This window comes from Mytilus trossulus, chromosome 6 (genome assembly GCF_036588685.1).
Source record: "Mytilus trossulus isolate FHL-02 chromosome 6, PNRI_Mtr1.1.1.hap1, whole genome shotgun sequence".
Lineage (NCBI taxonomy): Eukaryota > Metazoa > Mollusca > Bivalvia > Mytilida > Mytilidae > Mytilus > Mytilus trossulus.
The window spans coordinates 65,145,807-65,167,214 of record NC_086378.1 but is presented as its reverse complement, the minus strand read 5'-3'; the positions used below and the strand labels follow the sequence as shown (position 1 = coordinate 65,167,214).

Here is a 21,408-nt window from a genome sequence, read left to right as displayed (position 1 = left end):
ATGCTTTCAGAAATATGAATAACAGAAAAAAAAGTAAACTTTCGGCTAAGGAAATACTTATTAGGAACAGAGAACGAAAAAGGCTTCAGAAAAATGAAACGAGTAGAAAATCTTATGGAAAGTTGTACAAGAATAAAGAGAGCGAGACAAAAACATATAGTCAAACGATTAATGCAAGAAAAAAGAGAGAACAAAGGGAGGAATCTAAGAAAATAAATGAAAGAAAACTGAAAAATAAAATGAATGTCCGTAAACACAGAGGTAAAAAAAATGAAGAACTTTCATCAATGTCACTTGTTGTACCAGAAGGTTCAAATGTTTTCAAAAACAGAATGGAAAAGGCCAGAGCCCTAAGAAAATTTAAAGAAGGTTTACCAAAATCTCCATCTAAACGATGCGCAGTTATATCGACTTATTTGGCCCGCAGATCCCCTCGATCGCCAACAATAGCTAATCTGAAACATTCAGTTTCGCCAGTTGAAATGGCCGTCGTTGCAGATATTCAAGAAATAATAAAATCTACAAAATTAAAGCGATCTAAGAATGCACGTTCGGTAATGAATTCTGTTACTGCATCAATCAGCGGGGAAAATTTAGCAAACTCGAGAGGTAAAATTAAACTGTGTAAAAATTTAGGTTTGCCAGCAAGAAGGGTTGCTGGAGGCCAGCGTATTAGGTCTAGAATTCTTAAAAGTGAATCGTCTGCATGGGCTCTTACGCAACAGAAAACAAGAAAAGATTCCATTTCAGAAGAAACAAAGAAAACAGTTTATAACTTTTGGCTCTCTGATGGCATATCACACCCGACCGGCAACAAATCCGATATCAAAAGAGAACGATTGGGACCAAACTTATATACTTCGCATATGACACACGTGCTGGAAAAAACACAAACTGATGCGTATTTAGATTTTGTCGCCAAATATCCGGAAATTAAAATTGGACAAAGAGCATTTGAGAAACTTCGACCGTTTTTCGTAAGACCTGCATCTGAAAAAGATAGAAATACATGCTGTTGTAGATATCACGTGAAAGCAAACCTTGTTTTCAAAGCATGTATGAAGTTCAGAAAATCAACTTAAAAGTCTTGTTCAGAACTTGCCAGTCAATCATTGCATATGCATCCACGATTATTCGGAAAATTATCGCTGTGTCGAGAAAGAAGAAATCCAATCCAATTACTTCCAAAGAACTGAATGCAGCATTCATGTAACCGTCATGCACCGACACGCCATTTTAGAATACGATGGTGTAGACAGTACAGAAGAATTTCCGGAAATAATTACGGAACATTTTTTCGTAATTTCCCCGGACCTGCAACATGATAATGATTTTACAAAATATGTCCAAAAGAAAGTTAAGAAATATTTAGATTCAATATCATACACAGTTGATCATATGCATGAATTCACAGACGGTTGTTCTAACCAATATAAATCGCGGCACTGTTTAGGAAGTTTATCTACTGCCATCCCTGATTTCGGATATAAAACATTCCATAGAAATTTCTTTGAAACAAGCCATGCAAAAGGGCCTCAAGATGCCGCGGGAGGATTTATAAAAAGACAGGCGGACATATCTGTTCTACGTGGCAATACAGTGATTCAGAATGCGAAGGATTTATTTACGTTCTGCGAAAGTAGCCTTAAAAAGCCAAGAAGTGCATTATTTAAAAGAAGGGTATTTCGATATGTGGACTCAATTGATAGACACAATTCCAAAATATTTAAGCCGATCCAGCAAAATAGACAAATACATCATGTTTTTACTAGTACATGTAATGAAATCATTGTTTCCGATCTCTCTTGTTACACGTGCGATCAATGCATTTTGGGGAATTATCTTAACTGTTTAAATGTAGAAAATACCGGGGTAAAGAAAACTATTAAGCCACGCGAAATAACACAAACTTCTAACGAAGAAGAAGTAGCACAAGACACTGACATTCTTTCAGAAGACATATCAGATTTGGTATCCATAAACTCTGTTGTGGCTGTCAAAACCGACGATGATAACTTTGACTATTATTTAATGAAAATTTCCAAAGGTTCACACGTATTGAATTCAGCAGAGAGTGACAGCTGGGGTGCTACATATCCCCCTGGATTCGAGGTTTTCCGGGGTCATTATTATGACAAAATCAGTGACAATGATCCGTTAAAATATAAACTTTTAAAGACAAAGATCGACTGCTTTGGTACCGACGAAATCTCTGCTATACATACTTGCTGATGTAGATGCCTCTTATCGTATAACTATTTCAGAGGACACCCATCTAGACATTCTTTCTGTATTGGACAATTTGGATTGAAATAAGAATTAAATTATAAAACATCATGCACTGTTGTTTAGCCACTCATAAAATATTTTAGTAGACCTTTCCGATTCAAATGAAATGATTCAACGTGGCTCTGCTTATAATTAAAAAATATCAAATATATATTCGTTTAATAACACCTTATATCAGTACCGTTGTGCAAATCTTTAGACTGATATAATTTTTTCCTTATCTGCATAGTATCGCCTATTCTAGACGATCCGGTACATAGTAAATTTGCTGGTTGGTCCTTTTTATAGACTTTTATATATATATATATATATATATAAACGAGTCTAAATTGAAAACTACGTTCAAACCTATGACTGCGTTGGATAAAAACCGCAGTTTTTATACGTGTGCATGTCAAACAAATTTCATATATATATATATACATTTTTCGTTAAATAAAATATACATGAATATCTTTACTGAAAAAAAATATTCCCATGAAAAAAAAACTGAATGAATCAATGCTTACACATTAGAAATCACATTAGAAAAACGTTACGTAAAAAACAAGAAAATAAGACGGCTTTTTGCTATATTTCCGACGTTACGTTATTATCACCAGTATTTTGCGCGACGTCTTTGTAATCAAATAATCATGAAATATTTGGCTTAATAATCAAATAATCATTAAAAAAAACGGCCAAGTAATCACATAATCAAAAACCCCATGAGGGCCCTCATATTCCATCATTACACAGTAAATATTCTATTCTTTATAAAAACAATCTTATATATTTTTTTTTCCTTGAATAATTCAAACATAAGCTTTTGAGAGTGTTATGTCACATAACAACCAGGTGCTCCGCAGGGTGCAGCTTTATACGACTCAGAGTGTCGATCCTGAACATTTGTAGCAAGTATGGACACAATATACATTCAAGATTGATACAGCTCTGAATTTGGATTGTGATCAAATTTTTGACATATTATGGGTTTCATACACAAAGCAAATGTCAAGATCTTACAAAACTTTTGCGCAATATATTGTGCAATTACAGATTTCTTCTTCAAACATTTTAAAAATTAGGAATTAGAGAAATTTTAAAGAAAAAAAATTCGAAAACTCCTACCACACCCTTTTTTTGCAACTAATCCAAAACCTGACATTTATTTATATTAATCTGATATACCAAACATTGTATAATTAAACGTTTCTGAATTACCTCCTAAATTTACACTGCTTTTAAATTGTCTTAAAATTGTCTATTGACCAGGAAAACCTAGTTTTCCCCTTTTGGCCCCTAATTCCAAAACATTCTAAGTCATAACCCCATCCCCCCCAAAAAGTCAATATTAACCATCCCTTCATGCATGTATGGAAACTTGTGGTACAATTTCAGAGATTTAGGGGCCCCTTATTCCTAAACTATTTGGACAGTAGTCTCCAAAAGCAATCCAAACCTTCCTTTAGTGGTATTGAATATTCTGGTCAAAAATTAAAGAGATCCATTCACTAAAACTAAAGTAATTGTCTATATATATATGTATTCCTTAGTTAACAACGAGTATTAAATCAGTAATCATTTGATTATTCTGTTGAACATTTTCATATTACTTTTCATTTTTTTTTAAATCACTCTTTACAAAAAGGCATATATATCAACATGTCTCGGCACATTCACTATATATATTGCTGGTGTCGGTAAAATAGCAATTTCTATAGAAATATGCTATTTTCCGGTTTGAATACAGATATTTTAACTGGAGCCTTGAGAAATTGATACTGCCTAACAAAAATAACATGTTCACAACGAAAATGGGTAAAATATAAAAAAAAAGAAGATGTGGTATGATTGCCAATAAGACAACTCTCCACAAGAGACCAAAATGACACAGAAATTAACAACTATAGGTCACCGTACAGCATTCAACAATGAGCCAATCCCATATCGTCCATAGTCAGCTATAAAAGATCCCAAAATGATCATGTAAAACAATTCAACGAGATATATAGCGGCCTAATTTATATAAAAAAAGGAACGAAAAACAAATATGTTACACATAAACAAACGACAACCACTGAATAAGATGCTTAAATATCTTGATTGTCTTTAAGTTAAGATCTAAACTGACTCATTCTGTAACTTTCATACTGATCGATGTAAAGCAAGTTATAAAGCAGATGTGAACTACTCGTGTGTCTGTAATATTAATATTAAAAAAGGTTGAATTGGGATTGATGTGATTAACATAGTGCAAATATACCGGTTATTTCGGCCATAGCACTGCAAGTCATGAGATATAGAAAGATGTGGTATGAGTGCCAATGAGACAACTCTCCATCCAAATAACAATTTATAAATCAAAGTAATTAAACCATTACATTTTAGGTACGTTCTAAATCTTCAACACGGAGCCTTGGCTCACACCGACTGAACAGCAAGCTATAAAGAGCCCCCAAAAATTACTGTGTAAAACCAATAAAACTGGAAAACCTACAGTCAGCTAATCTAAATATAATAAACAGCTGCGCCATGAGCGCATACTACGCCCGACGTCTTGTGTGGAAGTTTTATGCAATAATCATAAAAAGTTTCTGAGAAAGTTTTAAGCAATAACCATATTTTTTTTTTTGAGACACGGCGGGACATGTACGTGAAACCCTCAACCGTTTTTTTTTTTACAAAAAACTAAATATCACTAAAATAAAATTTTGACTCCAAACCAAAAAGTATACAGATCTCTAGATTAATATAACAAAGAAGTGTGTAAAGTTTTAAGCAATAATCATAAATTATTTTTGAGATACGGCGTGACATGTAAAAAAAAACGGCCTCCCTGATTAACAAAATACTCAATAACTCCAAAATAAAGTTTTGAATAATCACCAAAAAGTATACAGATCTTTAGATTAATATAACAAAGAAGTGTGTAAAGTTTTAAGCAATAATCATAAATTGTTTTTGAGATACGGCACAACATGTAAAAAAAAACTCCCCCTTTTTTACAAAATACTCAATAACTCAAAAGTGAAATTTTGAATCATCACCAAAAAGTATACAGATCTTAAGATTAATATAACTACTTAAGAAGTGTTTAAAGTTTTAAGCCATAATCAAGAATCGTTTTTGAAATACGGTGCGACATGGGAAAAAGCACACCCCTGTTTTAGTTACAAAGTGCTGCAACTCAAAAAATTTTAATCTTATTTTCACCAAAAAGTATACAGATCATTTGACCATTATAAAAAAACAACTATATGTTAAGTTTCATGAAATATGGATAAGTCGTTCTCAAGTTACGGTGCGACATGTTTACGCCTGACAGACAGACGGACAGACAGACAGACGGACGGACACCCGACATTTGTATACCATAATACATCCCGTCAAAATTTTGACAGGCGTATAAAACGAGAAACACTTTTGATCCACATCGTCAAACGACAACTTCTGAACATCAGATTCCTGACTTGGGACAAGTGCAAACAATTGCAGCGAGTTTTAAACCGAGTTTTAAACGTTTTATGGCTTTTCGTTTTCGACTTATGAGTTTGGATATTTGTTGGTATCTCCCACCTTAGTTATTCTATACAGCTATATCTATTTATGTCAAAATGCCCATTTTAACTGGGACTGCAAAAAAAACATACAAACGAAGGAGCAACTAGCCTCTTGAAACCATGATAGAGGCCATTATACTATTAGTATAATAGTCCCAGTAGCCTCTAAGGAAATACTCACCTACTGCACATCGACAGTAAAGAATAAAGCATCTGATACCGGCTTTTATGCTTGTTTCTCAATGAATGTTAAACTCTCAATGAATGTTAAACTAAGTTTGCATTGCCGTTGGTAGTTTATTCAAGAAAATAAAGTTACGTACAAAGCTATATATTTTGTTGAGGACTAATTAAAGCATATACAACTTGTTCAATTAAGGTACATACCCCGATTATAATCCATAGCATTTTTTTTTGATAATTTGCCCAAATGTTGTTTATATCATGCTTTTTATTTCTTTTTAATAAAGAATGGGTCACGGGGCTCAAGTTATTTTCATGCTACAGGTTGTTCAAAATTGACAGATTTTGTATAGATTACACATGGAAACCCAATTTTCTGCCTTAACTTTGAAACGGAAACTGCACTATAGAATTTTGAGATAAAACATAAGAAGTTAGCTTTATAAATATGCTTTCCTTATGTGGCTAAGTTGGAAAATTGAATCGAAAAAAGATTCTGTTTTTTTTTCTTCATAAATTACAACCCTAATTATGGTAAGGCCTAAATTAAAATATTGTTTGTTTGCCATTCTCCTACCCAGAATTTTTTATGTGGGTAGGTAGGAAGGTAAATTATTTTTTTTTTTTTTCTGGAAAAATATTTTGAATGTTTTATATATAATAGTATGAATGAAAGGAGCCGTGTTCATCTTTTATCTCTGCATATGCATGCATTTATGTGTCACTTGCTATAACCTTCACCTCTTATATATTCTATTATATGTGTATATCTGCTCTTTTTTTTCTCTATTGTGTTCTGCTAGATATATTCACTGCTATTATATATGCACTTTTAAATCCTTAATCACCCTCTGTAGTGTGCTTTCTGGCTTAGTAATACAACTGCTTGTGTCATGTTGTTCTATTTGTAAATTAATATTAAACTTGTATACCTTCGAAACATTTCAATGTACTACCGCCACAGGGCTCATACTACTTCAGAATTATATGGGGGAGGTGAATTCTCTTTTTGAAACTGATAGGGAGAAGTGGTGAGATTTGAAAGAGAACTGCTCATTCGCGCGGTGCGCTACAATGTTTGGATTTTACTATAATATAAAGGGTCATATGTAAATAATGTTCTTTTTATATTGTTCAATTCATATCTGAGTATACAATTAAAGTAACATTTCATATAAAAAGATGTTTAAGTTTTACTAAGGTTCTTGTGAGAAACTACCAACTAAATATTTAATATCTAGCACTAAAAAAAATATTTTTTATTTTAAAAAATGTAAAGAAATTATAATATATCAATTACAATTTAATTCAGAACTATCTTGTGTATGAAATTCTGTGTTTCTCATAAAAAAAATATAAAAGTTATTAAGCTGGGCCAAAATATATTGATATTGATACATGTAGTAAAATAGTCTCAAAGTTAAGCAACTTTAATCAATAGTTTGAAACAATCCATCACAAAAATAGGGAATTATATACACCAATCAATTAGATGAAACCAAAAGTCACTTAATGCGTGTGGAATACGTAATTTTCCCCTTTGGGATCAATATTTTTCTGTCAGCTGTTCCATCCGTGCGTCCGTAGTAATTATTGTAAAAGTACGGATTTCGGTCATAGCTGGTCCGGTTCAGATCCGTAGTATATAAATCGGTCAATGGCGGACTATTGCAAGAAAATTTACAAAAATAAACGATGTTTGATAAGTTATCTGGTTATTTGGAAAGGATAATGACGTTTTTAATGCAATTAATGGATTAAACATTTACTGGAGGCAACTTTTAACACGTTTAAATGAAGTAACAAACTTATATTGCCGGCGAAACTTAGGTTGATGTACGTTTTCTAGTAACAATCACCGGAACTTGCGGACTGAAATTGCACGAAGTGATAAAAAGATGTAGTTTTATCAAATAGCCTGATACACACTGCAAAGACTACCGGAAATCAAAATCGCATGTAACACGGAAATCAGCACTCGATTCTAAACCGCAACAGGCAAAATTCCGGAATAAAAAAAAAATGTTTTCAAAAACGTCAATAAAATTATTTGGGTCGCGGCGATTTTTTTTGGTCGGTCGGCTGACAGCAAACAAACAATATTTTAATTTAGGCCTAAAACATCCCATTTTCTATATTGAAATAAAAATTCTTACACATGAATTACCTACTAATCTCAAAATTTAAACATTCTATCAAAGATCTAGACTGATGTTTCTGGTATTTCAAAATCCAAGATGGAGGAAGACAACTTAGCTACCTTTATAAGGCAGCAACCATTTGATTTTCTTGGGGGGGGGGGGGGGGGGGGGGGGGGGGGCTATGTTTTTTTTTTGGAAAAAAAAGTTTGTTTCCAGGTTTTGGTGAAAAAAATAATTTGTTTTGGACCCTGAGAAAAAAAAATTGTTTGTTTCACCATCAGCTGCCACTATAAAATTGTTTTCAGTTTGTCGCTAAAAAAATAGATTGTTCTTTGCGGAAGGCAAAAAAAAATGTTTGCACAGAAAAAAAAAACATAGCCCCCCCCAGAAAATCAAATGGTTGCTGCCTAAGTCTACCGTGCAAGGGCTGTATAGCCAGTCAAGGTCGTTAAAAACTTCCATTTGTTGTTGTACCTCAAGTCTGTTCACTACAAGATTCTTGAGTCAGTCAATTGGAACATATTCAATTTTGTCCTGTCTTGCCAGGCACAGGGATTACTATCCGGAGTAAACAATTTGTATAAAGCTTCATATTTCAGAAGGTAGAAGATTTTATTGCTTCATACCTTTAAGGCAGATACACTACTTGTGTGTCACTAAGCTTCTGTCTGTCTTACATCTATTGTCATTTATCCCATTTTCATGGTCATGTAAATTTCTTATTTCTCATTAGTAGGATAACTATTTTTGGTATGTCGGCTCCTTGCAATGTCTATGTGTCTGTCCAGCAAGTTTCAACTGATCTCAACCTCACTTCATGGATAAGTGATAAAGGTTTAACTTATGTGATTAGGTCTGCTTCTTAGATACTGTAAATTCAGAAATTATTGCATGCATTTATTATTGCGATTTTGTCATTTAACACTTGAATGCGATTTTAATTTTTACAATTTTGAGAAAAGTCATGCTTAATTCAGTTAAAATATTTCAAAATGCAAGTTTTAATTATTGCGTTTACAACTCAGTCGCATTATTCGCAATAATAAAAACCTTGCAATAATATCTGAATTTACAGTACTATAAGCATTATTTCAATTATATGTGGTGTACGAATGATTGTAAGAAGTTACTGGCAGCTTTCAGCTGGCCTTGACCTCATTTCTAGGTTCATTGATTAATGTAAAGTTTTTCTGTTTGTTTGCTTTTCTAGTACTATAAGTAGTAGGTCAACTACCGGTACATGGAATAAATTTAAGGTTTACAGGTCAGGCTGGAAGGTATCATCTGACCATGACCTTGTTTTCATGGCTTATTGGTCAATGTAAGTTCTTCTGTTTGGTCTCTTTTTCAAATATATTGTATAGTAATTGCAGTTTGTCAGCTGTATTTCATATATGGAATAATTATAAGTTGTACATGTACATGTCTTGTTAAGTTTGTGTAATACTTGGAGTAAAAATCTTTATCTTTAAAACTTTTAACATAAAATAAATGGTCAGAAGACCAGCTGCGTGACAAGTCAGCATGTGCACTCTTGTTCTCTATGGCATTTATGGTGGTACCTAACACTACAGGGAGACAACTCTGTAAAATCAGCTAAATGTTTTAATTACATTGTGTCGTTTAGGAAATATTAAGCTTCTCAAAGATCAAAATTAGTGTTTGTCAAGTTGATATATAACTGTTACAGGTGTAATTTTTCAGATGAATTGGTTAGTTGAAATAATTTGAAATTTTTATATTTTTGTCAAAGGGTCAAAGTAAATACTTTATCAAAAATATATGAAAATTAAACAAACAAAATTATTTAAGGGAAGGTGTTGAGTATCCCCTTATGTTAAGATTTGCCAAAAAAAACATTTCTGGAGATATATGCACAATTTCAGTTTACAAGAAATCTTTGAACGCAATGCAAAATGGGCCATTCCAGATAATTTCTGACAGGTGGGGATGGATGGGGAGATTTTTTTTCATACCTATCAGACAAAAACATGAAAAACTACCTATCAGTTCTATAAATTAAGACCTATCAGATGTAGAGTTTCTGTTCATATTGGGTGGATGTGCTTTCATGGGAAAAGTTGACCTATCAGATTTTTTTACTGCAAGGATTGTACTCATCAGAATTTTAAATACAATACCAGATAATGCATGATACGAAACTGTCTACATTCCAAAGCACCCCCAAGATCTGAAATAGGTATTTTTTGTAACCCCTAAGATGTAATTATTTTTAATTATTTACTGCTGCAAGATCCTCAGAAATGTTTGCGTATACCGATAAGTGTATGTGTCAGATGAAAAAAAAAAAAAATTTCACCCCTAAGATGTATAAATTTTACACCCCTCAGAAAGGACCATTCATCCCCCATTTAGCAGATATTAACTGGAATGGCTCAATAGAGATAATATTTTCAAAAGTTTAACAGAAACCATCATGAGCTGGTTGACCCTTAAGGGATATCTGTCTCACAGATGATAAATATGTTCTGTTTATGATACTATAGTATTTACAATACTGTCTTCTTTTCAATGATTATAAAATCACCAAATATAACTTAGCATAGAAAATTTACTTGTAATAAGTAACACTAACAGTATTATCATTGGAGCAGAATCTATAAACCCTTCCACTCAGTGCACCTAAATTCAACTGCGGTTTATGGTGAGGTGTGTTTTGCTCTATCTATAGTTTCTATGTCATTTTTTGTGAACAATTTTTTTTTCAACTGTGATTTATCTGTTTTTACTAGACTTATGGTTTTTGCTTGAAACCTTGGCAATTTTTCTTTTCTGGTTATAATATGAAAAATACACATACATGTGTAGCAGTAAGATGATTTATTAAGTTAGATATACAAAAATGTTTTTCAATAATTTAAAGATATGTTTCTACTCTTATTATTGTTAACACAGCACTCATTTCTAATATCAGAAACAGTTTCTGATTTAAATTCTAGCACAAAATTACTCTTTTTTACACAATTTTATTCAAGCAATCAGATTAACTTATTTATTTCATATAATAATATACTTTGGGAATCTCTTTCTAAAATACTTTGTTCTTAAATGCTAAGTTATTTAAGGTATTTTACATGGTGACAAATGTTTCCAATTGAACATTCAATTAAGTCAATAGTCTTGAAAAAAAAAAACCACAGTTCCCCAATATCACGATCTACTAAAATATAGTTTTAGTAATAAACAAAAGCATTAAAGCAAGTGAATTTCTAAGTGTGAAATAGGGAATTCTCAGTTTTGTCATTATGTTTTCAATTAAAAAAAAACCCACCCAATATTTCCATCTAGTATTGCTTATTTATAGGTGCATCTTGCAGAATAATTTGTATTTAATCTTCAATATGAAGGATTCAAAAGTAAAATAAATTCCTACTACATATTCTTTTTGTAATATTTATAATAATGAAAGTAGATTATTTATTTCATAAAATTTATATTGTTGAACAGCAGTATAAATAGTCATATTGCAATTACACATAATTGCTGCCAATTTTCAGTTATTCACACACACGATTAAAGCCATTAGAAACAATATGCCCCATCTACAAGTATACACAACAACGAAATTTGGCTCAAAAGTGCCCTGAAGTGGAGATGTTATAAGATGTTCCTTTAATGACATTAATAACTTGGAAAACTGAGAAATCAATTTATAAAAATCATTTGTACATTTTACTATTTCTAATATTCATCAAAGAACTACTTTTTAATAAATCAAATTTAGAAGAAGAAAAAATAAGGCACAAGATACTTTTACATTAAAAATTATTTTTGGTATGTTTGAAAATTTAATTAAATCTATTTTTTAAAATTTATTCTTGAGTCTGATTTATTTGTGGCTTTAATGAAATCAAAAGTTTTGAGAAAATTTGGTCAACAATAATCTACATTTGTCAAGTCGAGTTGACAATGAGGGAAAGAAGGTAAATACAATACAGTACTACAGACACTACAGATATATGGTCAAGTTTGGGATAGTGGGATTTGATGAGTTTCTACATCAATCAATGTTAGCTTTGCACATTTCTTTACACCAGCAATGATGACTATTCAACAACGAAAAAATAATTAGAAAATTATTGCTAAATAGCGTATCTTTCATTAAATTCATATGGAGTTAGTATTAAGATATTAACATAATTAGTAAGTACAATTAATAACATTTCATTTTAGCACATATCTATAAGGAACACAGTTGTAAAATCACAAGTATTGTATTACATATATGTAAGATCTCTATTTTAAAATACATTTTCATTTTTTTTTTAGATATTAATACATGTGAAAGAAAAATGTAATTTTTATCAAATAACAAAAATTCTTGAATTTCGTCTCTGATATTTGAAAAATTAATAAAATAATTAATTTTAGATTATTTTATTACTCATATGAAATAATAAATATTGTAAATGAAAGTAGTTCTTTTAACCTAAATGATAACATTAAATAATTGTGTAGTGTCACTAAAAAGTAAATACATGAAATAACTTGCAAGTAAACAAATTACACAAAACTACACACAACTGCACCATTGATGACCATGATGACAGTCAGTTTAAGACACAATTACACAGAAATATATAAAAATTAAATAGTTTCCTAAGAAAAATGTGCTTATACACTGCAGTATTACACAAGACAATGTCTTCGTATATATTTTACAGACATCGGTTATAACTATGATTTGAGGTTGAACACTAGTGTAAGAAATTGTTCGTAGCCGATCTGGATCCATCCATCTTGATCTGTATCATGGGCACGGAAAGCACTTGTTAAAGTCTGAAAAAGACAAACAATACATTATTCAAAACAACTAACAGCAATAACAGTACATTCTTTAGTTATTTAAGGAATGACAGTGTAATATTTGTTCTGTCTATGAAGAAATAACATAACAAATGTGGTGCACACTGAATATCGCGCGTAGCAGGTTATTTTACAGTGTGCACCACATTTTTTATGTTATATCTAATAGGCAGAAAAATTATTACAGTCATTCCTTATAATTTAATTCTAGACTCCTATTCAAGGAGTAAATCATAAAAAAACGTTGATGACATCACAGTCAAAGGACAAAATGATGTCTATGGGCTGATAAAAAAAATTCTCACAGCCAATCACAAAGACGTGTTACATCCAAAATTAAATTATAACAATTTAACCAAGTAAATCAGTTGTTATATTCCACCATCCTATGATGGCTGCATTAAAGCATAAAAGCCAAGTCAATGAAAATTGCCAATTAATCATTTAGAGTTAGCTCTGGATTTACATATCTCAATAATATCATTCAACAAGCTATTTGTCTCTCTTACCAAGTGTGTGTCAATCAAACTGGGGTGTTCTAATATTGAATATAGCATTAACCCCTAGCTTGTGATAGTTGATCAAAGGGAGTGACTGAATTATTTGGGTTAGTTTACATTCAAACCAAAAAAGCTTATAATTTTTTTTAATATATGGCATTTGTAAAGACATAGATTATTTAAAGGATGCAGGCCTAAATCACTCAGCATAATCATGATAATGAATCTTGTACATAGCAAAATAATACATAAAGTAGCAATAATTTTATAATTTCATACTATAAGTAAATATTCAAAGGGTAGTTGGTTGTCAAAGGGGAAAAATCAAATTCAGTATTTTTTTCATTTTGGTTCCCTTTTATAAGCATCATATAACTATTGGGGTTTGACTATAGAATAAATCAAAATCTTTAATATTTATTTACAATATTAAATGAATGTATATATAGTACAATAAAGAAATAATTCATGGGGGCTTGAATATATCCTTATTTTAAAGGGACAACCCGTGGTAAAATCTAGATATATTCAAGCCCCCATGAATTATTTCGATTCTAATAAGACAAATACGGCATTTTTTGGATCGAAGCGCTCTAGGTGGAGGCCATTATTTGCCGTTTCAAAAAATTAACGCACTTTTAGATTGGCGTAAAAGAATGTAGCAAACAGAATAAGTGACATGCTCAAACTATTCACAAAACTTATTTAGATAGATTTGGATGAATTTTAATGATAACTTACTTTTATGTCTTTTTTGTATATAAAAAATTGGGCTTATACCACATTTTGGAATCGTTTGTTTACGTTTCCTTGTTGTGATGATTTTCGGTATCAAAAATGTGTATTGTCCTGTAAAATGCTTAAATTATAACGTCATCATTCTATGACGTCGGGTACTCCATTCATGAAAAAGCATATGACGTGGGAGTACGATCTGAACAGCCAATGCAATATATTCATATTTTACCACGGGTGTGTACTCAAAGCGTTTGAAGGACGTCATGTTAGAACTGCTGTCATCTACTTCAAACTTGGCAAAATTTATTGGATACTGCATAACAAAAATCAGGTGAACTGATTTCTTTCCAAGTTTTGACACTTATAAATTTAAAACCTTTACCTGCATGACTACACAGCATTGTACAAAATCATCAAATGCAATTGTTCCTCTTCCTTGTCTGTCGAACTTCACCACCAATATATCAAAGAATCTGTCTGATAATCTATAGCCTGCAAAAATATACAAAGCAATGTTAAAAAGTGTCTATGAAATTTGTTGACATTTATACGTATGTACTTTGGAGTCTGTACTGGAAATTCATAAACACAATAAGTTTTTTAGCAGGACTTGTGAATAAAGTTGGACCAGACGGGTACTTGAGAAGGTATAAGGATGTCTACTTCCATTAAATCTCAGATTAATGCTGGAAGCTGGCTCTTCTAAAACTTGAATTCTGAACATGTATACAGAGTTTAGTTGTTTCTTAAGATAAATAATCAATAAATAAGATTTAAGCCATTATTATGTCTTTGAAACTGCAAAAATGGTAATATATTTCAATCCTTCAAAAACTTTGTTGGTTCTACATATAAATAAAATGATTGAAAGATTAGAAATAATCAGTGATCCATTTTTTCATAGGTAATTTAGGATCTGCTTACCCTTCCAGAGCCCCTGTTTTGGTGGGGTTCTTGTTGCTTAGACTTTAGTTTTCTATGTTGTATCTTGTATACTATTACTTGTCTGTTTGTCTTTTTTATTTTTTAGTCATGGTGTTGTCAGTTTATTTTCAATCTATGAGTTTGATTGTCCCTCTGGTATCTTTTTAATGTAAATTTCCCAATTTACAAGTTTCAGAGGGATAAACATCGGGCAAATGAAATATAATGAAAGGTCGCAACCAAGTGTCATTTATCAGAAATGCAAGTTGGAAACCCTGTGTTTTTTTGTTTTTTTTTCCCAAGAGCCCAGTGCCTGTGCTTTCAGGTGCATTCCTAAATTTCCTATCAGACAAAAATTAAAAATATCTAACTGTGCATGTTAAACATTTTTATGTATATTCCTATCTGATTTGCCAGTATATTCTAGTATTGATCAGATATTCTAATATGCAAAATAAAATGCACATTTAACATGAAGAAAATGTCTAGTTGTTTTAAAATAATTTTAGTATAGTTTCAATATTTGTTAGGCTAATATCTGATAAGGTGGAGCCTTTTTGTACTGCTATAGGACACACTAATGTCTTGTGAACATAGATATCTGATGCTGGTAAATTGATTATTTGTGTAGAGGCAGAACACTTGCATTATCATATAGTAAACAATGGTCAAATGTTATCTAATCATCTACATGTATATATGCTACCATAGTCATGATAGTATTGCACATTCTTCTATCCTTATGAATTTATCTTTGGTGGAAAGATGAGGAGATTTACCACTTTAATTCAACAGCAATTTAAATTTTCATTGTCCATAAACATGTATCTTTTAATAAGGTGGTATGGGTGTCTTCCTCCATCTTGGATTGTAAAAAACAGAGAATCAAAGGTCCCTATTTTCTATCAAACTAGCAAAATTTGATGCAGGAATGCAGATATTTAATGTGAGCTTTCATTTAAAAGAACCAATTTATAAGATTATTACTTATAAATATTACTATTTTTTCGAATGTTGATTAATTTCGTTTTTTTTTTTTTAAATTGGCATTTTAAGGGGAGGTAAATCTAAAACTGAATTTTCTGAAGGATTCTACATGACATTTTCTTATTTTGTATTTTAGCCGGAAAAAAACGTACAATGACCATATCTGTTCTTTTGATATTCTCAAAACATTGTCTGAAAGCCACCTTTTCCTTAAGTTTTTAACAATTGTATCATTTTGTTCAGTTTCTAATCACAAAATGGTGTTTTTTCCTGTATAATCCATACAAAATGTGTCATTTTGTCACGTCCTGTAGCTTAAGAAAATGCGCGGTGACCTATCATTTTTATTATATTTTTGAACATATATCAATAGATACTACGCTTTGGCAAAATATAAACAAATTCTATCATTTTTATTTTAGACTCCCATACCACCTTAAACATGTATACATAAGAAGATATTAGATTTAATTCAAGAGCTAACTTATCATCAGGGGCTAACTCTTTTAAACTCTTTTTCACCAGGAGCCAGGGGCCCAGTTGAAATTTTAGGGGGCCAACCAATTTCTAGATTAATAAAATAAAACTAAAAAAAATACTTTTCATATACTAATAAAGACTTTTTATGTAATCCTATATTTAATGTTTGAGTCTGGAAAAGATAAAGCATGAAAACTTCATAATATTTGAATTATTGCCATCATAGATAAGATTTGAAAGTACTGATTGAAGATTTCCCACCAAAATTGTTTTCCTTCAATTAGAACTTCCTGTTGACAATAGGGCTGTTTCCATAAGTTATTAAATGTTATTTCAAATCCAATCCATCCTCTAATAAGTGTTGATCAAAACTATTATACAATTACTTTTCATCAAAGATTGGTTCCTATACTAGATATTATGATATCTATTTATGAGATTTTGCGTTTCGTTTTTTTCATTGAAGAACAAGTTGTGTTTGCAATTTTTTTGCCAAAAACAGACTTGAAATAACTCCCTTAACAACTGTGATGTATTTATGAAGCAATTCAAATTTAAAAGCATAATGAAAACACTTAAAAATAATGAATAATCTGTAGAAGCTTTTAAAAAGAGTGTTTAGAGAAGGTGATTACATGTGTCAAATCGTGACTTTGCATCAAAGACGTAGTTGTCAGACTGGATTTTGGTTATTAGAATGACCTGACTGGTTACTGGAAATGGGCCATTCTATTTTCCCTCTTTAATAAGACAATCAAGTTTCCATTCGGGAATAGTTTTTATACGCCCTTTTTTTGCTTATTATATTGCGGGGGGAGGATAAACATTGGATTCAATGAAAAACATTATTTTTCGCCAGCTAGCCAAAAATCTGGTCAAATTGGGCAACAATTAAGTTTAGTCCCTAAATATCTGAAATCTTACCAAATCCAGTAAGAGCTGTTTTTAGTTCATTTTTATCAATAGTTCCAGAGTTATCTCTGTCATAAGTACGGAAACAATTCTGCCAATCTGTTACAAACTTCCATAACTGTTGGAACTCCTGGAAGCTTATGGTGCCAGAACGATCTCTGTCAAACATCCCTGGAAAAAAATAACGGAGTTATGATTACAAAGTCCACTTGTTTCACTAATGTAAAACATGTTTGTTTTTCTAATTCATCCTTTATCAGTTTTCCCCTGAGAAAATATTGAATTCACCAAAAAAATAATGTTTAATGTAAAGCCCTAACTGTTCACCAAGTGTTGAAGGATGCCAATATATAAACAAACTATATTTACAATTGTTCTATTAAATTAAAGCAAAAAAGGAACCTGATCAAGTCAAAACTATAGCATTGAAAGATGCACTTTGAATAAAAGATGAAAGCTGTTCCTTGCTGAAACATGTTTAATTTGGTTTCTGGCTTTCATGGTCATAGACAATCATTTACCTATCATTAGACGAACTGTTTCTGGATTGAATGGCGTCCATGTTCCTAAAAAATAAATGTTAATAATAATCATATTCAGCTTATCATAGATACATGTATATGGACGACAAATATAATATGTTGAATCAATTAGTGAATTTTATTTTTTTTGTTTTCCCACTTCTTGACATATTTGCATATATGTGTTAAACCATGGACTCTATTATTTGATCTTGCAGCAATATATTGGACAATCCAAGTCTCATATGGAGTCAATAAAAAAAAGAATACCCCCTCCCCCAAAAGAAAAAAAAAAGAAAAGGAAAAAGAATCACATTCCTGCATTTCAAAAGGATACATGTCATGCATGTATTCAACTTTAAAATTTGGGTCTGTCTTTTAAAATGAAATGTAAGAATAAAATTATTTCAAATGAACATGATTCGGAATTAATCACAATCATGACAATTAATAGAAATACACCATTTTTAAAAAATTAATTGAAGGTTTATTTTGCTATTATCATGATTATGGATTAGCAGGTTTAGTTGTTCAAGAGAACAGGTTTATATCTTCTGTAATTCTTTGGCAACTGCTCTATCAAGGTTTATGACCTGATAGAATGCGTCTCATATACATGTATGCTTTAACATACAAAAGTTTGGACTTTTCTGACCAGATGAAATAATTTTCAATAATGTCTATTAAGAGTTTAATCAGCATGATCAGATATGGTTCTAGTTTTGCTAACTGTATTACCTGTGCTTACCTACAGCATTTTTTAAAATACTAAAAAAAAACATGATGTTCATTGAAAAGATTATAAGATTCATTTAAAAAAAGGAGATATAATTCTATTGTCAATTAGCCGATGATTAGGAAAAAAATAATTTGATTTTGAAAGACACTGGCATGGCTGGCTTACTTAAATTAATTTTGTTGAAGTGCAAATGTACCATCATGACCATAGCACTTAAACATGTTAAATGAGCCTAAAGGCAAAGACAACATGAAAGACAAAAGCCAAAAAATGAATAGAGATATATAAAAACAGTGGCATGAGTATAGATGTATAGTGGCTATTAACCATGTTAACTCGTGCAAGATGTATTAAATCTGCTTAGATCTTCCTTTTTGTATAAATTTTGAAACCTTGTCAAAAATTAAAAAGTTAATAATAATCATTTTTGAGAATTTAATGATCAATTGTAGTTTTTAATTTTTTTAAAACATGTTAAAGAAATTATTTTTAATTTAGCTTTTTATTCAAGCAATTTATATACTTTTTCTAGAACTTGAACATTATGAAGAACAATAACTTGACTTGTATGAATTAATCATGTTTATAATAAAAGTAATACACGTTTTCCTGTATTTCCTGTCACACAGAGCTTACCATTAGAGAGAGCTTGTTGAAGCTCATTTCCTGATATTGAGCCACTTCTGTCTTTATCAATCCTAATAAAAGGATAAAAAAAATCCTATTTAACATGTTTAATAACCAGTTTTACCAATCTTCCTATTAAACAACCCAGGTTTGTCATTACATAGTACAGAAGCTTGACAGATTTTGCATGACAAGCAAAATTCATTTGGAAATTTTTTTTTCAAACAGAGCTGTGAAAATCATGCAAAATTTTTGAAAAAATTGCAAATATGTCTTCATCCAAATAAATCAAAGAGACACAACTAAAATTTTGATAAGCACAATATTGGAAAAATTTGGTGCAACAAAAGTCTTCATATTAAAAACAGCTGTTTGAAAAATGAAGTTGAACTTCCATGAAAAACCTGTCCACAAATAAAGGAAAGCTACATGTACATTTTACATGCAAAATATTAATAATTTGCAGTTTTCAACATATTTAAAGCTGTCAGTGGTGTAGTTCTCAGTAAACTGAGTCTGTACATTATCTAAAATATTCAATTATTAAGGAACTGGAGAATTAAAACCTCCACAAAATATTTCGCAAATTTTCTATTCAAACTCATAGGATTTTTATTGAATTATTCATTCATATCCATTTAACAGATTTAAAAATATTTTGACAGTGGAGAAAATTTATTATAAGTTTCAAATTTTACAAGGGAGATAATTGACTAGTTATGATTTTGACACAGGAGATAATTGACAAGTTATAATTTTGAGAGGGGAGATAACAAACTAGTTATGAGAATGAGTTTTGACAGCTTTTATAAGACTTGTTAAACTGCAAATTATGAAAAAAAAACTTCACTGGGCTACATAAGGGCAGCTAGTGCAATCACAAGGTTGGACATAGACCAACCACTTACCATTGGACAGAGCACCGCTAAGTTCATTAGCACTTATTTGACCACTTTTGTCTTTATCAACTCTAAAACAAATAAAATAATCATTCATTTAAAATGTCAAAGGGATTCGTTTTATACAACTGACAACTATAATCTAACTGACAATGGTCTTGGCATGCATTTTAGAGCTTTACTTTCCTTTGACTTTGTTTTTGTAATGACTTTTTTTTGCATACATTACACCGTTCTGTCCACGCTTCGGCTTGAGAGTTAATGCCCGAAATTTTAAGTAATTTGTGCTTCCTCGATAGAGGATGTTATAGATATGTACTTGGACTAAAAGGCAGCCAAATCAGTAATCACTACATTGTCATACACCTATTAAATTGCTATTTAGTCCAATCCGGGAAAAACAGTCATTGATACAACTTCCTTTTACATGTTTTAGGTTCAGACCTCTGAAAATAGAGGTCAACAGTCATGCCTATGGACACACAATTAGACGCATTTACACTTGTATGCAAATTTGTCCGCCATAACGTAACATCACACACAATGACACAGGTTCCCGTACACTTTGACATCATAATTCAAAATATTTGACGTCACAATTCAAAAGTGATAGTTGCTTGACGTCAAAAGGTGATTCGGAGGCAAGATACAGCTAAATACCAAAAGTGTAAATACGTTTATGACAGACTAATAGTAACAATAACGGACTTACACTCATTCCTGTATTTTTCAGAAAAAAATAATAAGTTTGAGTTAAATGGAGGGCAAAAGATATTTCGCAATAAAAATGTTGAGTCACACACAAATAATTTGCGACATTGTGTATAGTTTGATATGGAATCATTAGTTATAAATATATATCTAAAATAACCTTTGAAAGACGCCCCATAGAAAATTAGGATCATTCTGTGAAGGTTGGGCACCCGGTTGGTTATAGTATCCTGCAGGAGGCTGCTGTTGTTGACCGTAATAAGCCATTCCCAAAATATTTTACAAATTTTTCTTGTTCCGTATTTTGATTTTGGTCAGTGTTAAATTATTTTTTCGTTTAGTAAGATAATAATGTCTTTTGGTAAACACATTATTGACTACGATAATT

General features: G+C 31.3%; 1 protein-coding gene and 1 pseudogene across 2 annotated transcripts; one reads left to right on the top strand and one right to left on the bottom strand.

Moving 5' to 3' along the window:
• Nucleotides 1–280: 280 nt before the first annotated feature.
• On the top strand, nucleotides 281–2,403 carry LOC134721683 (uncharacterized; annotated as a pseudogene).
• An 8,576-nt stretch (nucleotides 2,404–10,979) lies between these two features.
• Nucleotides 10,980–21,401, bottom strand: LOC134721682 (programmed cell death protein 6-like). Of its 2 annotated transcripts, none has more exons than XM_063584843.1 (6): nucleotides 21,181–21,401; nucleotides 19,420–19,481; nucleotides 18,045–18,089; nucleotides 17,536–17,694; nucleotides 14,603–14,712; nucleotides 10,980–12,955 (listed from the first exon to the last, which is right to left on the bottom strand). In XM_063584843.1, the coding sequence occupies exons 1-6, from the start codon at nucleotides 21,285–21,287 to the stop codon at nucleotides 12,854–12,856; spliced, it is 585 nt and encodes a 194-aa protein (XP_063440913.1). In that variant the 5' UTR covers nucleotides 21,288–21,401; the 3' UTR covers nucleotides 10,980–12,853. The 2 variants fall into 2 exon arrangements, with proteins under 2 accessions (XP_063440913.1, XP_063440912.1); XM_063584842.1 differs by lacking the exon at nucleotides 19,420–19,481 and adding an exon at nucleotides 20,319–20,380 and having other exon boundaries at nucleotides 21,181–21,379.
• Between the last annotated feature and the right edge of the window lie 7 nt (nucleotides 21,402–21,408).

Coding starts and splice junctions, on each gene's coding strand:
- LOC134721682 (XM_063584843.1), bottom strand. CDS start 21,287: ATGGCTTATTACGGTCAACAACAGCAGCCTCCTGCAGGATACTATAAC. Junction 17,695..18,044: donor AACAGTTCGTCTAATGATAG/GTAAATGATTGT, acceptor ATTTTTTTCCAG/GGATGTTTGACAGAGATCGT. Junction 12,956..14,602: donor AATGCTGTGTAGTCATGCAG/GTAAAGGTTTTA, acceptor TGTCTTTTTCAG/ACTTTAACAAGTGCTTTCCG.